Source organism: Nuphar pumila, chromosome 3 (genome assembly GCF_984573655.1).
Source record: "Nuphar pumila chromosome 3, dmNupPumi1.hap1.1, whole genome shotgun sequence".
NCBI classification, from domain to species: Eukaryota; Viridiplantae; Streptophyta; class Magnoliopsida; order Nymphaeales; family Nymphaeaceae; genus Nuphar; species Nuphar pumila.
In genome coordinates, this window is record NC_143251.1 from 30,640,823 (window position 1) to 30,665,877 (window position 25,055).

Sequence of the window (25,055 nt, forward strand, 5' to 3'; positions counted from 1 at the left end):
CTCTATTTGTGATCTCCATAAGAGATAGTTGTGTTCATCAAGACCAATGATGAGAACATGTTCCATTGAAAAGCCAAATTAGGCACAAGAGAAGGTTGACTTGATAAAGATAAAAATGATGCTGATGCCATGAGGACCACTATGAAAAGAGGGAGAGCTTGATACACACTGGAACAATACAAGTCATATGGCTCTGATACCATGAAACCAAATCACTCGGGTATGAACACAAATACACACAATCATAATGGCACACAGGGGTAACATGGTTCGATCAAGCACGACATAATTCCACGACAAAGCTCTCTCTCTAATTCACAATGAGAGAGAAAGATATCTTTCTTTATTTAAATAGTTATTTACATGAGAGACACAAACTCGATTATGGACTCTACAATTCCTAACACCTTAGTGTCCACACAATCTTGGTGATTGTGGTTGAGAAGAGTTCTACTAATGGTATGCTCCTTTACATTAGAATTTACATTAGGAGTTCTATTGACAACTAACTTATCCATATTAGAGTCCTTGCCAACGTGAGTGCACATGAGAAGCTTCACTTAATGTGGGCTCTCCTTAGCTAAAGTGGAGCTTGGTCCAAGAAGTAGACTCGGGTCTGGATATGGATCCACCAACTTTACACATTTCACCCAAGAAAACAAAAACTCAATGCTGAAAATGCAATGTGGGGGAATCGTATGTGTTGAAGGTTTCTCTTGTTTTTGTTTTTTCACATGCCTTCTAGTTTGTGTGTGTGTGTGTTTTGTTTTCTAGAGAGAAAACTGAGGTTAGATGTACCCTGCCTATTTATTAATATGAACATTTATGGTGAATGTAAGAGGGGGTTTCAGTTGAGCAACATGGTCGTCCATTGGCGATCCTCATCTAGTTTAGTGAGGGGGCAATATTATTACACCTTGGAGCGATGTGGTATAATTGAAAACAATAAAAACAAAATAGAATCCAAAATAAGAGATGGTACCAAGATGGTTTGGTTATTCCCAAGTCTAAACTACATCCAGACACCAATTCTACTACTCTATCAAGACCATACTCAAGAGTGGAAGGAAGAATGCACAACCATCCAAACCCTAATTTGTTCTTCATTTCCATTTTTCTAATGAGGCAAACTGCGAGATGCATCCCTTTATGACTCTGGAATGCATAACTGAATTTTTTTTCATCTAGTTACATGGAGAAACTACACCCAGGATTAGAGACCTGGACCCATTGCTCTTAGCTTGTCAATACCATGGTTGTCATCCCTTATGAATTTTAAGAAAGCCTCTTGTTTCACTTTGCAGAAGGGAATGCCCATTGGGGGTAGAGAGCAACCTCCTCATCCACGAGATTTCTTAAGACCACATAGGGAATGTTTGCCTTTGGCTTTGGTGCTCTGTCGAGGACTGCATCTTCATGAAAACTCAATTTTCAAAGTCAATGTACTTATCACTAGTCAGTCAAGCTACGCTGCTATAATTTGTTATTATTGGAATCCCGCTTCACACGCGAGACTTTTTATGGTGAGTAAATGGTGCCCCTCTAATCAAATGACACACGGTAAGTTAGTAACCCAACCAATCGATTATGGAGGAATGAGTGTTAGAGATATTCTTCTGCTTAATAAGGCCCATGTAAAATGGTGGTGGGCCCTTGCGGTAGAAGACATGCCATGGGATGTCCTTCATGAAAAAAAGCGCTAGGCCCTTCTCCACAATGTTGGTCTATGAACCATCATCAGGCATGATTGGCCTTCTGTTCTACGTGATTTTAAGTCATAAGTTGAGATTCGAACAGGTAGTGGAGACAAACTTAGTTTCTGGTGGGACATCAAGTGTGGAGATGAAGCACTTGCAATCCAATTTCCATCTATCTTCTGTTGGATCGTTTTTCAGACCACGCAGTTTCACAATCAACAATATGATATAAATCAAGATATAAATCAACATGAAAATCATGATAAACAGTTGATCAAAAGAAGAACAGGGAGCAAACATGTCGGTTTCTGCATCATACCAAAATCCAGACAAAAGCAAATCACAAAGCAGTTGCATAGAACACAATAAAAACAACAAAAACATGTTTAGATTATGTACTAGGCTAAGGTGTACGAAAGTACTCCCCACATACAGTGCAAACAGGGTCTGACGTCCTTCTCCCAGGATACAATAGCCTCAACGATCTGGATCAGTGCACACCGATGGTAGATCACCCTTCGAAAACAACCTCAGGAACTACAACTGCAGACTTTCCAGTTTTAGCAAAGCAAGAGAGAGGGAGAGGATAAAGTGTATATTTGTTCCTTTGTAACCTCTCTAACCACATTTTTATAGACGTGGGAGAGATCTGTTCGAAAGGACATAACTCTTGAAGAGTTGCCCATTTCGAATAGACATGACTCCTTGAAAAGAATTACCAGATCTGAACAGGTGTGACCTTGCAAAGGGTCACCAGTTCTGAACGGGTGTGATTCTGCCAAGGGTCACCAGTTCCAAAAGGCATGACTCTTTTCCTTTATATAATCCAAGGAAAAACAAAAAATCGGGGCAAAAGATACATTGGTCTTGATTGGATATGGCCCTAAATGGCCAATTACCCGAACCCGAGCCCGGCTCGGCTCGGCTCGGCTCAGCACGGCACGACACGATGGGCAAGCGCGCACACGTGTGTGTGGTAGTCATCCCAACCCCTTGTTCTTTGGAACAAGTGTAAGAGTTTACATGTAGGTTATAAAGCCTACAACAAACTCAAACCTCTTCAATATGGGACTATTCCACATCATCAAGTCCAACCTTTTTTCTAAAAGGAAAACAACCCACGTTTTCATATTTGAATTCTCTCACCTCCTCTTCTTACATCCAACATCTTCCATATCACAAAATTAAAAAATTGTTCGATCAAGGACTGTGGAACGAGTGATGGCACTTCGATGGTTCAGTTCAGAACAACTACAATGGGGCTAGGTGCTTTTGACCCTAAATGCCCAACTTCAATCCTTTTGCAGGTCAGACTCTATTTTCTAAAAATGCAATAATAAGGGAGCAATTTTTTTTTTGCTTTCTTCATGTGGGCATTCAACTATACTGGTTGTAACCCTTTTCTAGAGTCCTATTTAGAGTTTTGGTCTGCAAATTTTTGTTTGGCTGGTTGTTAAAGAATCAACTATCCATATGTTGTCTCATTGTCCTACATTCTTTTGGCTACTTCCTCAGGGGTCTGGCCTGACCATAATTTCCACATCCCAGATGAGCATATCATCAGATTCCTAACCAAACCACTCTCCTGGCAAATGTTGGCATTGCGTATGGAAGTGGTGGTTTTTCTCAACATGGTGGTGTCTTTGGCTTGAACGCAATAGTAGGGTCTTCAGTAATACCCAGCCCCCCCTCTGTACTCTATACACTTGAGAATCCAAGGATACATTCACTATCTCGCAACAATTCGATGGCCACAACAAGATCTGCAGTGGGTCAGGAACCTTAAGCTTGGTATTCAATTTGTTTCTTATTTCTTCTGTATCTTGATCTCCCCCTCTTCTTTTCTTCTCTTTCCTCCCCTTCACCCCTTTTATCTTCAATTTGTGGGTAACTGCTCATCACCCATAAGTAAATTTTTTATTATTCTTAAAAAAAAAAGAATTGTAGGGATCTTATTTTGGGAAGATGAAAATCATTAGATTTAGATCTAGACCAAGATTTTTTTGTTTAACAATCTGAGTTTACATGTTAAGTTCTCGTACTTTATGTAATACCTGCAAATTTTGTTTATTTTAACTTTTAAATTCGAGTGACATTTAAGTTAAAATCAAGTTAGATTCAAGTAAAATTCAAGAGTTTAAATTAAATTAAGACTCTAATTAGATCTGTTATGAGCCGTAGATCTCGTAGGAGATTCGATGTGACAATTTTGGATTTGGCTTGATTCAAAAAATGCATTTTTCAAAATAGACCAATATCCATTTTGTGTTTTTAAACTTGGATTGGATCTAGAAATGGAATTTTCAAAATTAATCAGACAATAATATGGACCCAACCCAGAGTCCGTGTATGATGCCACATATGGCATATGGGGCCCAGAGGATCATGCCCAACCTAGTGGGGCACCACATGTCTACGTGGGGGCCCACAAGGGACGTGGAGGTGACCAGGGGTATTATAGTTTTTTATACCCTCTCTACACCAAGTGGCGATTTTAAAATGTGTAGAGATTTTATAGGTGAATCCCATGGCACTTGAAAATATGGGTAATTATCTAAATAAAAATAATTAGAAAATTAAGATAATTAGAAAAGTTTTAAGAAAGCCTTGAGAGTTTGGTAACTCTCTTATTTTCCTAAGTTGGTAAGTTTTGAGAGATTACTTAATAATTAGAAAATTAAAGATAATATCAAATGAATTAATTTGTTAGAGGGATCTATAAGAGGATGGGTCATTCCCTCTAGTAAAGCCCAACTTGTGGGTTAGATAAGTTGCCTAATTACCTAGAAAATAGGATTAAGCATGGAAGTTTTCAAAACATAGAAACTAAGAAGGTCAACCACCCAAATAGGGCCCACATGGATAGAGAGGGGGGTAGTTTGGGAAACCACCTCCTAATTTTTGAGATTCTCTTGGATGTCCCCTCAGTGGGGTCCACATTAGAGAGAGAGAGAGGTAAAAAAAGAGGATCTCTCTATCTCTCTTATCTTTCTCTTATCCCAACAACCCGTATCTCTCTCTCCCTACCTTCATATTCCCTTCTTCCTTCCTCCTTCATCAAGCTTGGAGAGATTTTTTAGCAGCTATTAACGTTGCTCTAAGATGTTTCAATGAGAGACAAAGGTGAGAATAAGATCGAGAAAGCGATCAAAGTAGGGTAGACCTTACTCATGGTCGTAGATCGAGTGCAAACACATAGATCGTGCACCTTGCTGATTCTACAGACTGGTCTGTGGTAGATCAAACCTAGAGCAGGTTAGAAAAGTATTATAAATATGTTTTTAAATCAATATCATGCTTTAAAAAGGGTTAAAAAAATATATTTTTGGCAAAACTATGCTTGAAAGCCTAAATAAGGGAAATCAGGTACCATACAATGCATAGTTTTGTGTTCCTACATAAATTCAGATTAGTATCTTTCATGATTTATTGTGTTCTTGCATGACTAAAAGGAGAAACATACATGTTTTTCATGAAAACCACATATTTATGCCTAGTTTATGTTATATCTTTGCTTAGGAAGCTAGATCACATTTTGGTTTAGTATGATCAAATGAATATGTAGTGTATTTCATGTATTTACAACATAGATAATGAATCTGCAAATTTATTTTATGTTGATGTAGCATGATAGCATCTTAAACTACGTATTTTGTGCACAAATCATGAGATATATTAATAGTTTAGGATCCGATGCATATTTATGATTATGTGATGATTGCAATGAGCCGACGTAGTGTGTAGGTACTGCGTGTATGGTTGATCCATGACTGTAAATTAGTTTTACATGTTGAAGCATGAATTTTTTTATATAGAGCATGATTTGATTTAGGTTACACACGTTGTCCTAATTTTCCTAACTGATCGGTCTCGGTAGAAAAAATATAACTCTCAAACCGAGAAACTTCTGATCAAAACCTTTTATGGGGACCTTCTAGAGACCTAAGGGGCGTCTCAGGAAAAAAATGGGCATAAGTTGTGATACAAAACTGAGGGTTATGACTACTACATTACAAGCTAAATCTGATAGTCGGTCATGCAGAAAATCTAATAAAGCATGAGTTTTTTTTTTTATTTTGAGTTGTTTTTTGGATATATTATGGTTGTCATGTGGATGAATCCAAGAAAGATAATAAAAAAAATCTTAAAAATTAAGGTTTAAAAATTGAGGCATTACACTTTATACTCCTTAATTCACTATGCTCATCATCTTTATTGGGCTGCTCTAATTCAAAGAATACATGGCATGGGGATTATTCGGTTTTCAAAATACAAAATCTGCTTGTCCACCTATCACATGGATACTTTTTCCTCGTGTATCATATCCCATTATCTATTAGTTGTATTCATCTCAAAAAATCCACAGGCATATACATGTTACATAGCCAAGAATCCAAGTAAACTTGAATATAACAAACCATGGAAAACCTAGGGTAGTCAAATATGCAACCAGGGTGCTTTCATCTAAGGGCGTAATATACAAGAGAGCATCCTTCTAGTGTATTTATTATTTGATTCCATAATCTCTAGACGAATACCCTCTGCATACCTTAAGCCAGACCTTGCTAAGGCATATGACAAAATTGAATAAGACTTCTTCTAAGAGGCAATGAGAGTGTTGGGTCTTTCGATTGAATGGATAGAAAGGGTGAACTTATACGTGGCTACGGCCACGTTCGCAGTCCTAATCAATGGATCTCTTGGATAAGTTTTTCATAGCTCCAAGGGCATCAGACAAGGTGATCCTTTGTCACCCTACCTCTTCCTTATAGTTATGGAATGCCTTGGCCAGAGAATCCTATATATATAATATGTGGCTGAATTTGAGAAGCTAAGATTCCCGAGGCTTGCTCAGGGAGGCCCTTCCATTCATGCTCCCTTCTTTGCTGATGATGCATTAATTTTTTTTTGTAGAGCTACAACCAGTATCATCGTGGCTTACCGCAATATATTCAAGGAGTTCCCGAGAAATTGAATGGCAATTTCTCATTTTTTTAAAACTCCCGAGAAATTGAATTTTTTTCATAAATCTCGCATTTTTTGGCAAAATCTTGGCAATAAATAAATAAATAAATATAAAATTTATTTTTTATAAGAAAAATATTAATAAAAAATATTTAAAAATAAAAATGCATGTTTTTTCGTGATAAATAGCTGTTTAAAACATAAATATCTCGTTTAAATTGCGGTATTTATGTTTTTCATAAATCTCGCGATATTTTGAAAATCTCGCTAGAAATTGCCGTTTTAAACTTTCAGCCAATTTCTCGCGATATTATCGTGAGATTTTTCATAAATCTCACGATATTTGTCACTATGACCAGCACATACTTATCTCTTGCTTGATCACAACAAATGTATGTGCTTTCATTGTTAAATAATTTTGGCATAGTCGGTGGCCAACAAGGATTGTGCCAAATTGCGAGCTTGGTGCAGGTTTGGGTTTGTTCCAAGCAACTGGCCCCATAGGGATACACAAGCTACAAAATTTGGAGTTAGTTTCCAACTGTGACTCAAGGAGTGCTAGAGTAGCATTTATGTTATGCAGGATTAAAGGAGAGATCATCCCAACCGATCTGATTAGTTGGTATTCCGGCATTGGGTGCATGTGTTGTTGGTGGACATGGAGCACTCTCAAACATCTATTGTGAGCAATAATCAGAGTTGAATTGCTTTTATCAAGGTTGTTCTAGATGAGACTAGGACAACTCCTAGTGGAGGGGAGCAGCTATGCTATTGGCTTCAACCCTCTTCTTTTCTATGGTGCTTAATTTCCCTGCCTGGGAATCTGCTCCTTTCTTGACCATAGATCTAGTGGACATGGGTGACCAACAAATTTGGGGTGGGGAGCTTCCCAGTTGAACTTGAACCCTACTGATTTGTTTTGGTTTTATCAGTAGGGTTCCCTCCATGTACATTTTGTTGGCTGCTCCTGATTTTTGTACAATGTATTTTGGCTTGTACAATTTAATAAAATGGTAGGGGGCCCTTTTCCCCATCTTTCCCATATGGGAAAAAAATTGTAGAGATCCATAAAATAAATAAATATCAAGAAAAAAATCGATGCAAATCCTTATAAATTTCTAGAAGGGAAGGTCGGGAAGAAAAACCCTAAATCTAATAAAAATTGATATGTTCAGCTCATCATGCCCAACCCTAAGCCTTGGTTGGTGACAGCGCAAGACTTTGCCAACCAAGTTTAGTTAAAGACTGTCTTCAATGAGTCTCCAAATGCCTTGACCTGAGTCCATGCATCGACCATGCATGCTTGTTTCTAGCTTCCAAATTCAATGAGTTATGAATCATAAGTAGATCCAAGATGTCAAACAAAGAACATTTCTAATTTCACATAGTTGTGTTCCCTTGCCACTATATGAAAATTGGTTTGCTCGTGGTTATTCTTCTCAAAGCAGAAAATGGATCAATAATGAAATTTAGGAGGGAACAAAGCCTGGATTCTGTTGAAACCCAAGTTATTGCCTATTAATTACGTGGTTTTTTGAGAACCAGGCTTACCAAAACCAAGTTTCATCATTGTTTAGATGGCCAAAAAACCTGTAAACATAGTTTTTTAAAGTTTTGGGTTGCCAAAACTCGAAGAATAAAATAAAATAAAAAAACATGGTTCCTCTCAAGAAAGAAAGAAAAAAAAGCATGGTCATTTTTTGCTAACCATTGGCTGGAAAATGCACGGGACAGTACCACGCTTGTCAAACAACACAAGCCAGGCCATTTTTTTGTCCCTGACTGGCCAATAAAAGCCAAGTGACTTTTTGAAACAAATAACATTTATAGTCATTTTCTAACTAACGACTATCCAAAATGGCCTGATGCAACTTCTTTTTAAAGAAAATGAAAAAATTTAATACATTTTCAACCAATCAATCATTTTCTGGCAAAGAGGATATCAATCTGATCATTCATTTTCTAGCCGGTGACTGATTGAAAATGGCCCAACAAATTGCTTTTTGAAAAAACAAAAAACAAAAAAAGCATTGTCCAGCCATTTTCCAACTGATCGTTGGCTAGAAAATAATCAGATTTTTATATGATGTTGGTGAGAGGAGGTGAGAGGGCTTTGAGAGACTACCTGATTTTCCCTTAAAAAACTGGAGGAGGAGTTATCATGCAAAATTTTACTTTTGCTTTCGAACTGACCTTTTAAAAAGATTTAAGAAAAACTCGTCTTCGTTTTGAAAAATATGAGAAAATTGAGAGAGAATGGGACTCGCCTGTTGGTACGAGATTCAACCGTTCCTGGCGCCATAACCAGAGGTAATCGAACCAAGGATCAAACATTGTGCCTTGCTTGTTTAACTGTTTGAAAAATTATTCTAAGTCCTAGAATGCACAAAGAATCATACATGTGCTATAATTTTTGGAAAATATTGATTAAAAATATGATGCATGCTTGAAATTGTTGGAAAATACTTTTGAAAATGAGATGATCATAGAAATTGATTTTATGAAAGGAGTCAGACGATTGGGCGTGTGACCCTATGATGCAGTCTAAGCCTATATGATGTATGAATGCAGTTTATAAAACTCTTTTTTTAGAAAAAGGTTTGAGAAAAATCATTGAGAAATCTTCATTTGTTTTAGAAATTTATTTTGTATAAAAGGGATTTTTGTGCCTTATAGAATTTGAACGAAATAACTTTGTTACATATCCCTGACTATGGCCACAAATATGCTTTGAATATATCTGATTAAATCCTAAAAATAGGGTTTTGAAATAAAAGTGTTGGAAATATGCAATGATTTTTTAAGATAGCCTAAGAGTGTAGGTTGTTTGTGACTTAAAAAAAGATGATAAATCTGAGTTTCATTCATATTCTGACTATGACAATAAATATAGACTCTACTATGTTTATTAACTTCTTAGAAGAAGGTACACATGTCATTCGCGTTTCATCATTGTAGAATTGAAAAATATGCATATAAATCATCAACCATAGCAATTAATATTGAGAAAATAAACTATATGCAAATGCAATCCTAATCTATGTAGAAAAGAAAATTTTCACTATTTTTGGTATTTGATTACAATTTATATTGAATAATAAATAAATAAATAAAAGTAAAAAATAAAGGGAAATAGACTCTTGACCTATCCTGCAAAATCAACAAACAAGTTAGTAGAAAAATATAGGGTTTTTTGACATTTATCCAACATTATCTGGAAATTGAGAGATTTTATCCTGAAATAAGCCTTTTTCCATGCATTAATAAAATAAAAATTCTAAATAAACTAAAAGATGGATGCATGATTTAATAAAATATAAAAATAAACTAATTCTAAAATTAAAAATTCAGAATTGAGAGCAAAATGACCAAAATACCACTAAAAGTTTAGAATAATTGCAAAATAGTGTTAAAAATCAGAATTTTTCAGAAAAGATCTTTGAAATACGCTTAATCTGAGAATCAAATAGATTTGAAACAATGTCAAATCGAGTGGAGAGCACCCTGACATGATTAAAAACATGATCAAAATTTAAAATCATGAAAACAATTCATGGAGATGATAAAATAAACGGAAAAGATTAAATTTGCCCATGTTTCAGCAAAACAGGACTCTACGAGCATCAAGTTTTTGTGAATCAACTAAATAACATACTAAATAACCTCTAAAAATCATGAAAATCGACATGAACATTGCTAACAACCCTAAAAACAACATACACTCGAAAAATAAATTTGCATGATTATTCAAGAAATAAATATTAAATAAAAAGAAGAAAATTAACTATTAAACATGCTATTTTGTACTTGTCATGGTGTCAAATCAAAATGGCATATCAAACAGAAATAAAAATTGATAAAATGTTATAGAAATAATATAGACATCTCAATAAAGACAGTCCTTTTTACAAATCAGAAAAAACATTTCTGGTTAGAGAGATACGATTCTGGCAAGATGCACTTGATTCTGGCCAACTCTTAACGATTCAAGAAAGACAGACTCTTGTTCCTGGTTAAAATAAAATAGCAAACAACCTGCAAAAATCACCAAAATCATGCAAAAGAAAGTAGACATGTAAACGGAGAGATCACTTTTTATGGATCAAAAATATGATCTCCGGTCAGGGAAATATCGCTCTGGCAAGATGATCCAAGATCTGAACCATGCCTGACTATTCAAGAAGAAAAAATTTTAATTTTAGGTTTCAAGAAAATAGTAAACAACTAAAAAATTATAAAAATCATACCACAAAAACTAGACACACAGAAGAATCAGTCACTTTTTATGGATTGGAAATACGATCTCTAGTTAGAGAGATATCACTTCGGCAAGATGAACCTAAATCTGAACCGTGTCTGGCGGTTCAAGAAGAACAAATTCTGACATCAGATGAAAATAAAATAAAAAATAACTATAGAAAATCATAAAAATTACACAGAATAAACTAGACACACAGAATATGCCACTTTTTATGGATTTAAAATACGATCTCCAGTTAGAGAGATATGACTTCGGCAAGTTGCACCTGATTCTGCACAACGTTTTGACGGTGCAGAAAATAAGTTTCGGTTCTTGAATTTATAAATGGATTATCTGTTGCCCAAACATCATGAAAATTTCACATATTCAAGAAAATATATGGATGTAACCCTCATAAAAATTTTAGATCAAAATAACGAAAAAATATGCATGAAATACTGCTGTAAACGTATGGCCAAAATCAAGATTTGCGCAGGGCTATGAAACAAGATTCAAGAACATGATCTAACATGCATAAACAAAAAAAAAATCTAGATGCAATATTTTTTTGATTTTTTATGGATTAATAATGCAAAACTAAACCTAACATGCATAAAAATAAATAAAAAATACAGAAAATGAGATTGCAAGGGATTTTACTTTAATGTAGTCGTGAGAAAGAACAATTTGATCTATGAGAGATCGGATCTTGTTCTTTCGTGTGACTGAAATAAAATCGATATTCAAGCATCACAAATACAAAATAAAAACATGAAAAACAAGGGTTTACCTGTAGCTAAATTGGCCATAGAGGCTATCACACGAAAATCAAAAGAGAAAGAGGAAGAAAAACAAAGAAACGAAGGGGCGACACCTTAAAAAAAAGAAAAAAAAGAAAAAAAAGAAAGGAAAACAAAATAAAAAAATGAAAAGAGGTTTTACTTTGAGGGCTTGAAAGAGGAAGCTAAAGGGCTGCAAGGGAGAGATAGAGAGTTGAGAGAGTTGGAGAACATGGGCGGAACGTCCAACCCATCACCCTATTTATAATAAATTTTTAGGCTTAAGGTGAACTCTTTTTAATTAAAGAAGATAAGAGAGAGGGGGGACAACCCCCTCTCTTGGAGAGTTCTAATAAATTTTTTTTTGACTTTTTTTAATTTCAACTAATTAAAACCCTAATAAAGACCAAAATGTATTTAAAAACTTCCAAATGTGGCGCCACCTAGGTGGGCCTCACATTTGGTTTTTAAAGAGATTAAAAGAAAGGTTTTAAAAGAAAGGTTAAAAGCAAAAGATAACATTAAAAGTGAAATTCAAGTCCTAAACTGACTAAAGACCTAAGTGAATTGAAAATTTCTCAAATGTGGCGCCACCTATGTGGGCCCCACATTTGGTTTTAAAAACAAATGAAAGATTTAAAAAGGTTTTAAAAATAAGTGAAAATAAAATAAAGGATAAAAATAAAATAGAGTCCTAAACCAACTAAAATTCTGAAATAATAAAGAAGGGCAAAATGGCAAAATAAATCCATAGGTGACGCCATCTAGGTGGGTCCCTTCTGGAGTGAATTTGGATTTAAGATCCATTTTTAAAATTTGAGTTTAATAAAGATAAAAAATTTGATCCGAATCCATATCTGACACTTTGAAGAAAATATATTTTTCTGAAAAGCATTTCAAAGTATCAAATATAAATCACTGGGTTTGGATATAAGATATAAAATTTGATTTTTAAATCCTAGGTTTGAAACTGGCAGAAGATTTGAATTCGGATACGAATCCGAAACTTTAAAATGACAAATGGGTATGGATCTCAAACCATAATGAAAGATCCTGGATGGAATTGGAAAATTAATTTTGAATCTTGATAAGACAGATGAAATGACTCCCGGATCAGAGATGGGATTAAAAATGAATCCTAGATCAGAAATAAGGAAAAAATGGATCTTGGATCGAAGAACAAATTTGAGATGATAAATGATTGGATTCTGGACCTCTGATGAGATAATCCAGGTTCAGAAAATAAATTGGACTCTGGATATAGATAATAGAGTGAATTGAATAAAAGATTCATGTTCGAAGTAGAGAATGGATATCAGATTCGGTATTGGATCCAATGTCTGAATTGAAATGTGAATTAGATCTCAAATATAGATAAAATATTAGATGAAGGGATTGATCCGAGTCGAGGGTGTGATTGTACCAGCTTGGGAATCCCTAGATTTTGAAAAAGAACAAGAAAGGATTTTTCATTTTTTTTTAAATGGACTAAAAACCAAATCTAGAGAGTTGGGGGGTCTACTCTATAAGTTGTGTGTGTTTCCTCCTTCTTTGAGTAGGGATTAGCTACACCAAGAACTCAAAATCTTTAGTGTGGTCTTCAACTTGCTAGTGCATGTGCCTCGCACATGGATCCTAAAAGAAAATCGAGCTTGATGGTATAAGCCACCAAGGCTCGGGAAAAAGATAGAAACACACAATATATGAAGTTAGGAGATTTTATACTTATGAAATAATAAAATAAATATGAAAAAAAATCAAATCACTTATCAGGCTTAGGTAGCTCTTTCCTACGATGATGATGAGAACGGTGGAACTCAGACAACTCTCCAGCTTGGCGCAGGTTCTGAAAGGTAGGTGAGATAGGGGATCTAGGTCTTAGACTAGGCTACGTAGACTCAGCTAAGCTAGGTCGTTGAGTTTAGTTATGCAAATATTTCAGTAGAATATAAGTATGACTAGATCTTAAACTCCAAATATTAGAGTGGGAGGGTGGATCCCAATTTATAGGTTTCTTTGAGGGATTCTAGTACAATTTCCAAATATCTAGGATCCACGGATCCTGATCCATCCAAGGATGAAATGGCGGGATCCTATTGGCTTGGGTTCCAATGGGCTCTTTTGATTGGTCAAGGGTTCTTTTGGCCTAAATATAGGAATTAGATAAGATAAATAGGATAGATAGAATTTACGTGGTTTAGGATTATGGTAGATTTCGTTTTTGCTTTTTAGGTGCATAAAGATAGGATTTAGGGTTTCTTCTCCAAATGGCACATGTTTTTTAATTATAGAAGACACATATGACATATATTGCTAATGACACATGGTGTCAATGACACATGCAGTTAACGACACTCAAAAAAGCTGACGACGCATCATGAGATGGCAAACCATGTGTCATTAGGAAAACTATAGTGACACATGAGGGGAAATACCAACTGTTGACCACAATTCATAAAAATCATGAGGTCTTGTTAGGAGATTACATGTTTTGGCCATAACTTTGGATTTCGATGCCGGATTGATCGGATTTTTTAGCTTGTCAGAAATTTGAGATATTTTTAGTTTAATTCTTCATTTGATCAAAAAACTTAAAGAAGTCATTTTTAAACTCAAAAGTAAGACCAAGTTAACCATATTTTGGAACAAGTCAATAACATGAGATGTTTGATATGTGAGATGTCTCAGCCAATTTGTGGGAATCGACTTTTGGATCATCTGATTCCAACACCAAGTTAGGTTTTTATAAGACTAAGAAATTAACAGTCTACAATTTCAAAATATAATCAATGCTTAAAAATTCATTTTTTCCCACAAAAAAACATGATCCAAGTGTGATTTGAACACATCTGTATGGTCAGATTTAAAAAAAAAAAATTGAAAATCTCTATCCAAACTCGGTAGGCACAAAAAAGGGTCAGGCACCTACCCATTTCCCCATAAAAGAGGTTTAATTCATATGCAAGTTGCAAGTAGAGGCTTCAATAAGTTGGAACCGACCCAGATCCAACTGGCCACCTAGATCCTGTCGTATTAGTGGAATTTGATTCAAGCAATAAGCATGCATGATCTGGATCCAAGTGAGATGGTACTTGGACTGCTTCTGCTTCGAATTAGAAATATATAAAGGTGTCAGGCTTGGGTTGGATATAGGCATTACCGATTCAGAAGTTGGATTCATACGAGCAGTTGAATAGGGAAAATATAATACTGATTCCGAATCCAATTAGCTAATCATATGTAATCGGGTAAGATAAACCACGGATTCGGATTCCGTTCTGACTTGAATTTGTTATACTTAATCCGATCATTAATTGGATCAGGGTTTCTTTACCTAATCTGAATAATCGGATTCTGATATCCAACTGAATCTGACTAACAGGGTACCCTTTGACATCCCTTCTTCGAACCCAGATGCACATGAACGTGGTCCGATCCTGATCCAGATATGCCAGACTCATCTTTCGAAACATAGGCAGTATAGTAGGTCCACTTGAACCTGGACCCAGATCCAAAAACACATGGGCTGGGCCTACTATTTTATAAAAAAAATGAAAAGGTGGAGAGGAACGTGGCACCAAGTCATGAATGGTTCAGCACCACACGGCCGTGCTGGCTCGGTCCCTGAAAAGGGAACTGGACCGGTTCTTGTGGAGGACAGCTATTGTTGGCTGTCAACTCGCACGTGCCGAGGGCCACACACACACGGTCGCAGTGAAGCGGTCGTCCACAATCCACATGATCCCCCAAAATGAGCGGACCCCGTCTGGCAGCAGTAGATACAGATCTTCCGCCACGTGTCTCATGATACGAATCGGACGGCTAGGATCGGCTAGCAGTCCGATCGGGGGAAGGGTGAAGGAAGGGGCCGCGATGGACGGCGGAGATTGATAGGTGGAGAATTTGCGCGGAATTTGGGTTTCATTTTGGGATGGTTTTCATTTAAACGGGAGGGCGGGTGGGGAGTTTGTTTCTGTGTCTGCTGATCTAAGAGACGTCCCTCGCTCCTCTCTCTCTCTCTCTCTCTCTCAGATCGTAGAGGAAAAAGGAAAGTTGGATCTCGTCGGAAGGTAACTTATTTTTATTTATTTTTTCTCGATCTCTTCTTCATTGGGTTTCTTGTTTTCGATTCGGTTTTCTTGGGAAGAAAACAGTGGTAGGTGTCTGTTTTGCTTTTGTGCGTAGCATTGAATTGAAGGATCATATCGAGAAAAACCGAAAAAAGGATAAGATTATGCTTTGATATGCGAACGACGGTATTTCGATTTTGATTGATTCTGGCCTTCTTTTTGTTGCATTTTGGGGGGTTCTCGTGGTAGAATTGGTGTAGAATTGCACGGAATTCTGTTGTGTTTGATTATTTTTTCGAGAGAAAAATGTCATTGATCGGTTTGGAATTTTAGTGTTTTTAATGATTTTAGACTTTTTTTTCTAATTTTCTTGTTGATCAATTGGATATTCTCCATAGTTGTTTTTTTTCAATTTGCTGGATTGCTATTGTTCTTTTAGATCGATCTGAATGGGTGAGGTCTTGTTTGATTGTATATTGGTTCTTTCTGATATAGAGAATTGTTTATTTTTTGGAATTGATGTGGCATTGTATGATAATTTGCTCTATTTAACTTATGGTTTTTTTTCTCTTTAAGAAGAAGGTCATGGATTGCCCATTTGATAGGGGGGAAATCTAAATTCTAAATTCTAAATTCTAAATTCTAAATTCTAAATTCTGATTTATGTTTCTGGTTATATGATAAATTCAGTTGGATCTGGATATGGCATTCGCCATTTTCAGTTCTTAATGATGGTGTCTTACTTTGAATATGAATCTGATAAAATCTTTTCTCAGGTTCGATTTGTAGAGACTTGAAATATCTTTGGTGTTTCATGATCATAGACTTTCTATGAATTTTTTTTTTGGGAAAATCACTTGTGAAGTCTCCCCATTTGCCTTGCAACTTGCAAGTTTATTCTCCTCGCCTTCCCGTGTGTTCGATGCCAAGACAACCTGGATTGCAGATAATATGTAAAAAATGTGAATCCCCTTATGAGATGGATGAGCAATTTTTCTAGGTCGATTGCTCCTGTCATGGACACATCATATCGTGGAGATCATTGTATCTTTTCATACCTCTAATGTCTTCCTTGATGAATGGCTGCCATCTATTTATAGTTGGGTTGGGACGATATCTTTGTGGGATGACCTGCATAATGGTTGCAGATTTGCACGGTTAATGTTCGAAAGTAGTCTTGCTTCCATTTTATTATTCTGTCCATTATGTATAATTAAAGGTTATGGATATGGGAATTTTGCATTATGACAGTAATTGAAGTCTCTACTTCTTGTTCATTACTCTTATTGCTTTATGTGTTGGTATCATTATCTGTCATTATTGCAACTGCAAAATACTAGGTATCTCATGTATATGATGCATTGCTGATGAAATGCACCTGATTTGATCCTTTTCTGATCAGATGAGAAGAATCTTACAAGTAATGATCAATGAAAGCCTTAAATAAACAGTTGGCATTAAAATGCTTGAAAATCGGTTGTTTTGAAGCTGTTGCTATAGGCTTCTTTATTTATCTGTTGAAATGAGCTTTTTGGTTTGGGATTTTAAAAAGAATGGACTAGATACTAGCTTTTTGTTCAGGTGCCTACTTACGGAACATTCTGTGTTCTTTTCTTCTTGTCTTTCTCTTCTATTGGAACAGATTTGGTATTTTAGTTGAATTCTTGTTTGCTTCTATTTCTTGTGTCAATGTTTTTGGTGGAATGTGTTGTTTTCAGTTTTTTAACACTAGGTTTTTCGCTTGTGAGCAGGCTATTAAAGTCTAGAGATGGCAGACACCGAGGATATTCAGCCTCTTGTGTGCGACAATGGAACTGGGATGGTCAAGGTAACTAAACATCATCTTTGTGAATGCCAATATGGCATGAAGAAGAATGTGGACAGTTGCCAAAAGGAAGGAGAATATAAAATAAATGAAAACTGGACTCGATTCAAACTTTGAGTTGGTCCTTTTTGCTGAAGATTGACTGTGTTACAGCTGAGTTTTGAATCTGTAGACATGGACTAGCTCATGGTCCACATAATATGTGATGTCCTGGCTTCTAGTAGGGAAGGATTAATAGGTCTTTATGGCTTCATTCTTATATCTGATAGATTGTTACTAAATGTTGCTGGAGAACGCTATTGCAAATCCTTCCCTACTGATTCTGATTATGTTGCATGCCTAAGCTTAAAGCATCCAACCAAACTCATAAATCTCTACACCTCTCAGGCTGGATTTGCTGGAGATGATGCTCCCAGAGCTGTTTTTCCTAGCATTGTAGGACGCCCACGCCACACTGGAGTGATGGTTGGCATGGGCCAAAAAGATGCATATGTTGGTGATGAAGCTCAATCCAAGCGTGGTATTTTAACTCTGAAATACCCTATTGAGCACGGTATCGTGACCAACTGGGACGACATGGAGAAGATCTGGCATCACACTTTCTACAATGAGCTCCGAGTTGCTCCAGAAGAACACCCAGTTCTCCTTACTGAGGCACCTCTTAACCCCAAAGCAAACCGTGAAAAGATGACCCAAATCATGTTTGAGACATTTAATTCCCCTGCTGTGTATGTTGCTATTCAGGCCGTCCTCTCTCTTTATGCCAGCGGTCGTACTACAGGTGAGGAAGTGTATTGTCAATGTTCTTGGTTAATAGTAGCCTAATTCAGGAATATGTACCACTGCGTTGCATGATCTCCAAAGAACACCATGCTTGCAACTGATTGATGAACTGTTAAGTTTGTTGGTTGATGCTTTCTTAGATAAATCAAACTGTTCTTTTCTTTTATGAAGGGTCTCTCTCTCTCAAACTGTTACATCAAAATTGCAGCATAGGATCTGGTAGAGACGGATGACTGTAGTGTTAACAGGTTTTCTGTGGTGCCTCGGTATATTGCTAGTGTTATATTGAAAATTATGGTGTGAATTTAGTTATGCAGATGGCCGTATTGTGATGTAACCTTTTCCTTTCCTACAGGTATTGTGTTGGACTCCGGGGATGGTGTTAGCCACACTGTTCCAATTTATGAAGGTTATGCCCTTCCACATGCAATATTGCGTCTTGATCTTGCTGGGCGTGATCTGACTGATGCACTCATGAAGATCCTGACTGAGCGGGGCTACTCTTTCACCACCACTGCTGAACGTGAAATTGTCCGTGACATGAAGGAAAAGCTTGCTTACATTACTCTTGACTATGAGCAGGAACTTGAGGCTGCAAAGACTAGCTCCTCAATAGAGAAGAGTTATGAGCTGCCTGATGGGCAAGTTATCACCATTGGGGCTGAGCGCTTCCGATGCCCAGAGGTGCTCTTCCAGCCTGCAATGATCGGGATGGAAGCAGCAGGGATTCATGAGACCACATATAACTCGATCATGAAGTGTGACGTGGATATCAGGAAAGATTTGTATGGTAACATTGTGCTCAGTGGCGGGTCCACCATGTTCCCAGGTATAGCCGATCGTATGAGCAAGGAGATAACTTCCTTGGCACCAAGCAGCATGAAGATCAAGGTGGTTGCACCACCTGAGAGGAAGTACAGTGTCTGGATTGGGGGATCTATCCTGGCATCCCTCAGCACATTCCAACAGGTTGGTGAACATATAACTGTTGTGTTTAACATACATCTTTTGGCATGCAAGAACACACACATGTAACCGCTCCCCCCCCCCCCCCCCCACACACACACACACACAGGATCGAATAGCAATCTTGATAGTAATAGAGCATTGTAATGTTATTAACATGTTCTAGACAAGTTGTTGGTGCATCAACGATGGAGGTTAGTTACCACGTGAAAACAGAGAACTAAAGACGGGTCTTAGTGGATTTACATGTTTGATGAACTCTTCTTTGCAGATGTGGATTTCCAAGGCTGAGTACGATGAGTCTGGGCCATCGATTGTTCACAGGAAGTGCTTCTGATCACGGCAATCAATTCTGAGAGCTTTATTATTAGAAAACATTTGCTGATTGGTTTCTGGTTTTCCATTTCAAGTCTTGGACTATGCTGTATGGGTGAAGTTTCAGAGGAAAATGTGGCCAAATTTCTTTTCTTTTTTTTCCCTTTCATTGAGTTGTTTGAATTCTGTAAACTGGATACTTTTGGGGAGGCATTCTGGAAATTGTTTCTGCTTTGGGTTATATGATCAGGTTATTTATCTTCAGTTTATTGGCAATCAAAAATAACAAAAAATAAGTGGATATATATTCATGACTAAGCACCATTCGGTTTTATCTTGCAACATCTTGTTCCTGAAAGCAACATCTTTTTTTCCCTTCGATTTTCTTCTAAATAAGGATCTTAAATTTGCTGAAGAGAAATCGGTATGGACCATGAACAAGTGATTGGTGGGAAATGAGATTCCATTGTCTTTGGCACACTTCATTTTCATGATGGGGCCAGGTTTTGCCTAATTGTTGCGAGCCACAGATGCTAGATTCAAGGTGACTTACGTAATCCATAAGTAGGATTAGAAATTATTTTACCAGTGAAGCTAGGCAATAGGCAGTTAGGGCCTCAAAACGAGAGCAGATCAGGTGATCTGCTCTCCCTCGCCACTTTGAGGTGAAAATATTCCGAGCCCAATGGCAGTCCCCTAATGAAGGTGTGGTTGTTGTTTTAGTCCAATTGCAATGGGACAGGAAGGGTTCAGTTTGTTTTTAAACCGGGTCAGGTCCATAGCAGTTTGCATTTGGGGTGTGCGTCAGATTGGACCCATAACTGCTTGAAGCGGATTCAGTTGGATCCACATTGGGTTGATTGCCAATATGCTTAGATGCAACTTGGTTAAGGAGGGTTGAACATGACTAGGAAACTTCATCAGTTTGGCAGTTAACATTTCATACTGATATTGGCAAGGTTTTGATTAAGCGAGTTTGCAAAATTAAGAATATGAAAAGGGTATGAATGGGTTCGGTATTACTTCATCTGACATTCAACCATGAATTGGTTGATGTTTTCATTGATTTAGGCTGTTGTGTATAAGGCTGGTAAAGATCTTTAGGAGAGGAGTTTGAAGTGTTCAAGCTTGGCTCATTATTGCGCCAGTCCAAGCCGAGTTTATAATCAGCCTGAGTTATACAAGCTGAGTTCGAGCCTCGGCTTGTCTCTTGAAAAGATACATTATTTTCTAGCTGGAAGAAATAGGATTACAACAAAATACATACAAAATATATTTTTTTATTATCTAGCGAGCTTATATGAGTGCAGCCGAACTGAGTACTTATAGTTCATATTCATCTTGCCAAGCCTATTTTACGACTTTGAATGAACTGTTTATGAGCTGAACATGAGTCGGAGCCACGAGCGGCTCGGCTTGTTTCCCGACCCAAGTCGTGTGGAGTTATGGTCACTCCTAGCCAGGAAGGTGGATCTATTATGGGCTATTAGATGCAGATTAGGCACGACCTAACCCATGGATTTTTAAAACGAAAAATGATTGTGTTGTACAAACGGAAGAGTTTCAGTTTTTTTTTCATTTCTGGCTTTTCCACGAATAAAAATGATGCGTTTCTCAAAAAACCCATAATTTGCCAAAATCTCTGCAATGACCAAAATCGCAAATGTTGGGCATTAAAATGACCATTTTTACTTTTACATGTGCAGACCTATTGAGTATATGCAAATTTTCTGTATGATAGACTTTACTACTAATTTTTGACCCAAAAATTTAAGGATTATGGAGAAACATAGAAAAGAACAAAGAAACTAGACAAAAATACGAAAACTGATGAACAAACACTGAGATACAACCCTAACAACGTTCTGAAAAAAGAAGATAAATAAGCGTGGTTGTGCCAATCTTGATTATTCTAATGCTATTTTTCAGCTACCTACGTCAAAAATCCAAAAAAATAATAAAAAGGATAAACAGATCAATGCCAATGGTGGGTGAAAGTGATGCACCAATGTCATTTAAGAAGTCGAACCCTTGGTATGTTATATAATTATATGAACATTTGTTGGTCTATATAATGTGTTTATCTTTTTACACTAATGACACATGGTTGAATAGATGCTCGTTCAATAGATTCTCATACAATGAAGAATAATTGAAAATCGTTGAAGCAAAGATATCTCATTTGTATGACCAATTGTATAATGAAAAGTTTAATGATTATGAACAATTTTAATGGCTAACAACAGACTTAAACGATCGAGAAATTACTTTTGGTAAAAGGTTTAATGATCTCCAACACTGTCACAAGTTTTTGAAAGATCATTTGATCACGAATAACTATAAAGCAAAATTCATAAAGATCTGCAATAACAGAGCCATTGTCGTATACATAAGGAAGAACCTGTAGATGACAGTTGATTGCTCGCTAGAAGATCTATTACACAAAGGTACGCAAAGCAGAGTTCTTTCAAGTGAAGAAGTATCAAAGTGAACATACATGTGGTGAATCACTGGGCAACTTTGTAGTGGAGAAAGTGCTTTCTAAATGGATTTCAAGTGTTATTCACAAACACATGCATAATAACTCGAAGATAACTCCAAAAGAAATCATGAATGACATCAGTCTTGAGAAAGGTGTAGAGGTTACTTATAAACAAGCATGGCGCAGATAGGAATAGACTAAGGAGGTGCTATATGGTTTATTCGAAGAGTTCTCCAGGTTGCTTCTCGCCTATTTGGATCATCTGATGAAGGCTAACCGAGAATCACTAAGGTATATTGAGACCGATCTTTTAGATCGATTTCCATATATGTTTTTATCCTTCCGTCCAACATCAATAGGTTTTTGAAAGGATGCCCTTCAGTTCTTATGGTAGATAGTACATTCCTAAAAGAAATATATGCAGGTATATTATTGTCAACCCATAGTATTGATCCTTGTGGTGAGATGTTTTTGGTAGCATTTACTGTTGTTGATAAAGAGTTCAATGATTCATGGGCATGATTTTTAGAGCATCTAAAGCACGAATTCAAACACTTTGACAAGTTTATAGAGAAAGGAGTACTGACAGTTATCTCAGATAAGCATCAAGGTTTAAATTATGTTATCCCTCACACATGGCTTACATGTCATGTTAGATTTTTCATGAAGCATTTGATGAAGAACTTTTTGAAGAAATTTGGTTTATCACTCAGTGCACTTTGGTGGAGTGCAGCTCGAGCAGTTAGGAAAGTATAATGCAATTATTTTCTTCAAAGAATTTGAGAGCAAAAAAAATATGCATACAAATATGTTGCCATTGACATGCAATCAAAACTTTGGGCAAACAATCACTTTTCATCAAAAATATATGGGTGCTTAACGTCTAATATAGCGGAGAGCTTCAATTCATGGATTCTCGTCATACATGACAAGCCCCTAATTTTTCTTATTGAAAATCTTTATCTCATGATGATAAAACTTTATGAGAAAAGAAAAAAGGTCAGACAGTATATGACAGGCATTGTGGTGCCGAAGGTAAAAGAAAAGCTAGAGAAACAGAAGAACAAGACACAATAAATACATGTGTAAGTAGTAAAGTGACTTCAACATCGGTACAAAGCCCGCAATCGATCTCATGCTTATAATGTTGATCTTTAGAAGCACTTATGCTCTTATAAAGAGTGACAGGTTAGCGGGATTCCTTGTGAACATGCAATCACATGCATTTTGTATGAGGGCAACCTACTAAAGGATTATTGCCTACGAATAACAATATGTTAGAGTACATATGCTTTGCAAAATATAGGATTTGTTGATCATTATTTAATGAATTGATTCTTTGTGTGTATATCTAGTATTTTTTAATGAATTACTTTTTTGTGTATATATCTAGTGTTTTTTAATGAATTACTCTAATATTTTCTATGTATATTTTAGATAGTACACGATGTATCACTGTAGAGGTTATCGTGGTAGAAAAAGAACCAAACTGCCCCGAGTTTCGAAGAGCAAGAAACAAATTATGGTGCACCAGGTATAATTAATATCCCAAGTCATGTGTGTATATTTGTCAAACTATACATGTATGTGAATCTCATACAATTTATTTTGTTTTTAAGAACATGTTAATAAGGAAGAAAAGATTGTGCAATAGAATACAGAAGAGCCAAAAGAGTGTGAATTTGGCAAAGAAACTCTATTGACAAGTGACATAAGTGTTAGGTTTGCATGTTTGTTTGTTACTGTTGTTACGTTTGCATATAGACTTATTTGAATCTAATATGAATGTACCACACTGAATTTATACCGTGTAGCATCTAGCAAGATTTATAGACAGACTCCAAGCGGCCTACAACCAAGATAGGGAAAAAAACAACTTATCGAAGACCCTTTACCTTACCCCATATTTCTTTGTGAGTTCAAAAAATAATGTTTATAGTGTTTTTCTATCGACTAATAAAAACTAATGAGAACAACATGTTTGTTTACTATAAATGATCGCAACTAAAGGGCAACAAAGTGGGGCAACTGACTGCTTGGAGAGCAAGGACTTGCCGTATCATTTTCTTGAAACTAACAAGGTATTACTTACACAACTTTATATACTTACAAAAAATTAAATTTCCACATGCATAATAACCTTAAACTGGATTTATGTTCCAGTTTTTAATTCCTTTCAACTAGGGCAACAAGCACTAGGTTCTTTGGGAAATGGACATGAAGGAAAAGGACTTTAGGCTATATAATTATGCGCAGAATATATATTTAGTAGATAAGAACCTCAAACAAATAGTATGATAACATAACTTATTCAATAATATACTTGCTTTGTTGCAAATATTTATTATTTCATTTTCTTGCATACGTGTTTCAAGTTCCCTTTTTTAGTGCAATTTGGTTTTGACTGTTACAAAGATTGGACAACGCACACCATGGAGTGTATTCCTCAATAAGAGGATGAATATGTACTTTGCATTTGTTTGTAGCTCTCAATTCGTATATGTACATGTTCTTGACTTGGTATATGATTATTACAGGTATGATTGTGGTATATTTGCCCTAGTGTATATGCAGTACTTGCACAAAAACTAGAGATTGAACTTCACACATATATGTATTTAGATGTCAGATGTTCAGTTATTTGGGTTGTTCATTGTAGTTAGTTGTTTGCTAATAACCTTTTTTTCAACAATATATCACATATATAAAGAATCATATGATCTTTTATAAGCACATAAAGAAGTGGGCTTCAAAGGGTACGAAGGCCAATGAAAAGGCAGAGGTTGAGGAGACATCAGTCAGTGAGATGCCGTATGTTGATGTCTTGATGGCTAAGCTGTGGGAAATTGTGGGTTCATTATAAATTTATATGGTAAACTTCAAACATTAAGGATGTAAATGCACACACATATGAGTTATGGACATAATTGTTG

General features: G+C 36.3%; 1 protein-coding gene across 1 annotated transcript; it reads left to right on the plus strand.

Moving 5' to 3' along the window:
* Positions 1–15,629: 15,629 nt before the first annotated feature.
* LOC149842477 (actin-like) lies at positions 15,630–19,904 on the plus strand. The gene is made up of 5 exons (XM_090001452.1): positions 15,630–15,751; positions 17,503–17,579; positions 17,964–18,357; positions 18,715–19,328; positions 19,597–19,904. The coding sequence occupies exons 2-5, from the start codon at positions 17,520–17,522 to the stop codon at positions 19,660–19,662; spliced, it is 1,134 nt and encodes a 377-aa protein (XP_089857578.1). The 5' UTR covers positions 15,630–15,751; positions 17,503–17,519; the 3' UTR covers positions 19,663–19,904.
* Positions 19,905–25,055: the final 5,151 nt, after the last annotated feature.

What these genes read in the sequence shown, in the direction of transcription:
- LOC149842477 (XM_090001452.1), top strand. Translation starts at nt 17,520, where the DNA reads ATGGCAGACACCGAGGATATTCAGCCTCTTGTGTGCGACAATGGAACT. An exon ending in TGCCAGCGGTCGTACTACAG is followed by an intron (nt 18,358 to 18,714) that starts GTGAGGAAGTGT and finishes CCTTTCCTACAG; the next exon opens with GTATTGTGTTGGACTCCGGG. An exon ending in CCCTCAGCACATTCCAACAG is followed by an intron (nt 19,329 to 19,596) that starts GTTGGTGAACAT and finishes TCTTCTTTGCAG; the next exon opens with ATGTGGATTTCCAAGGCTGA.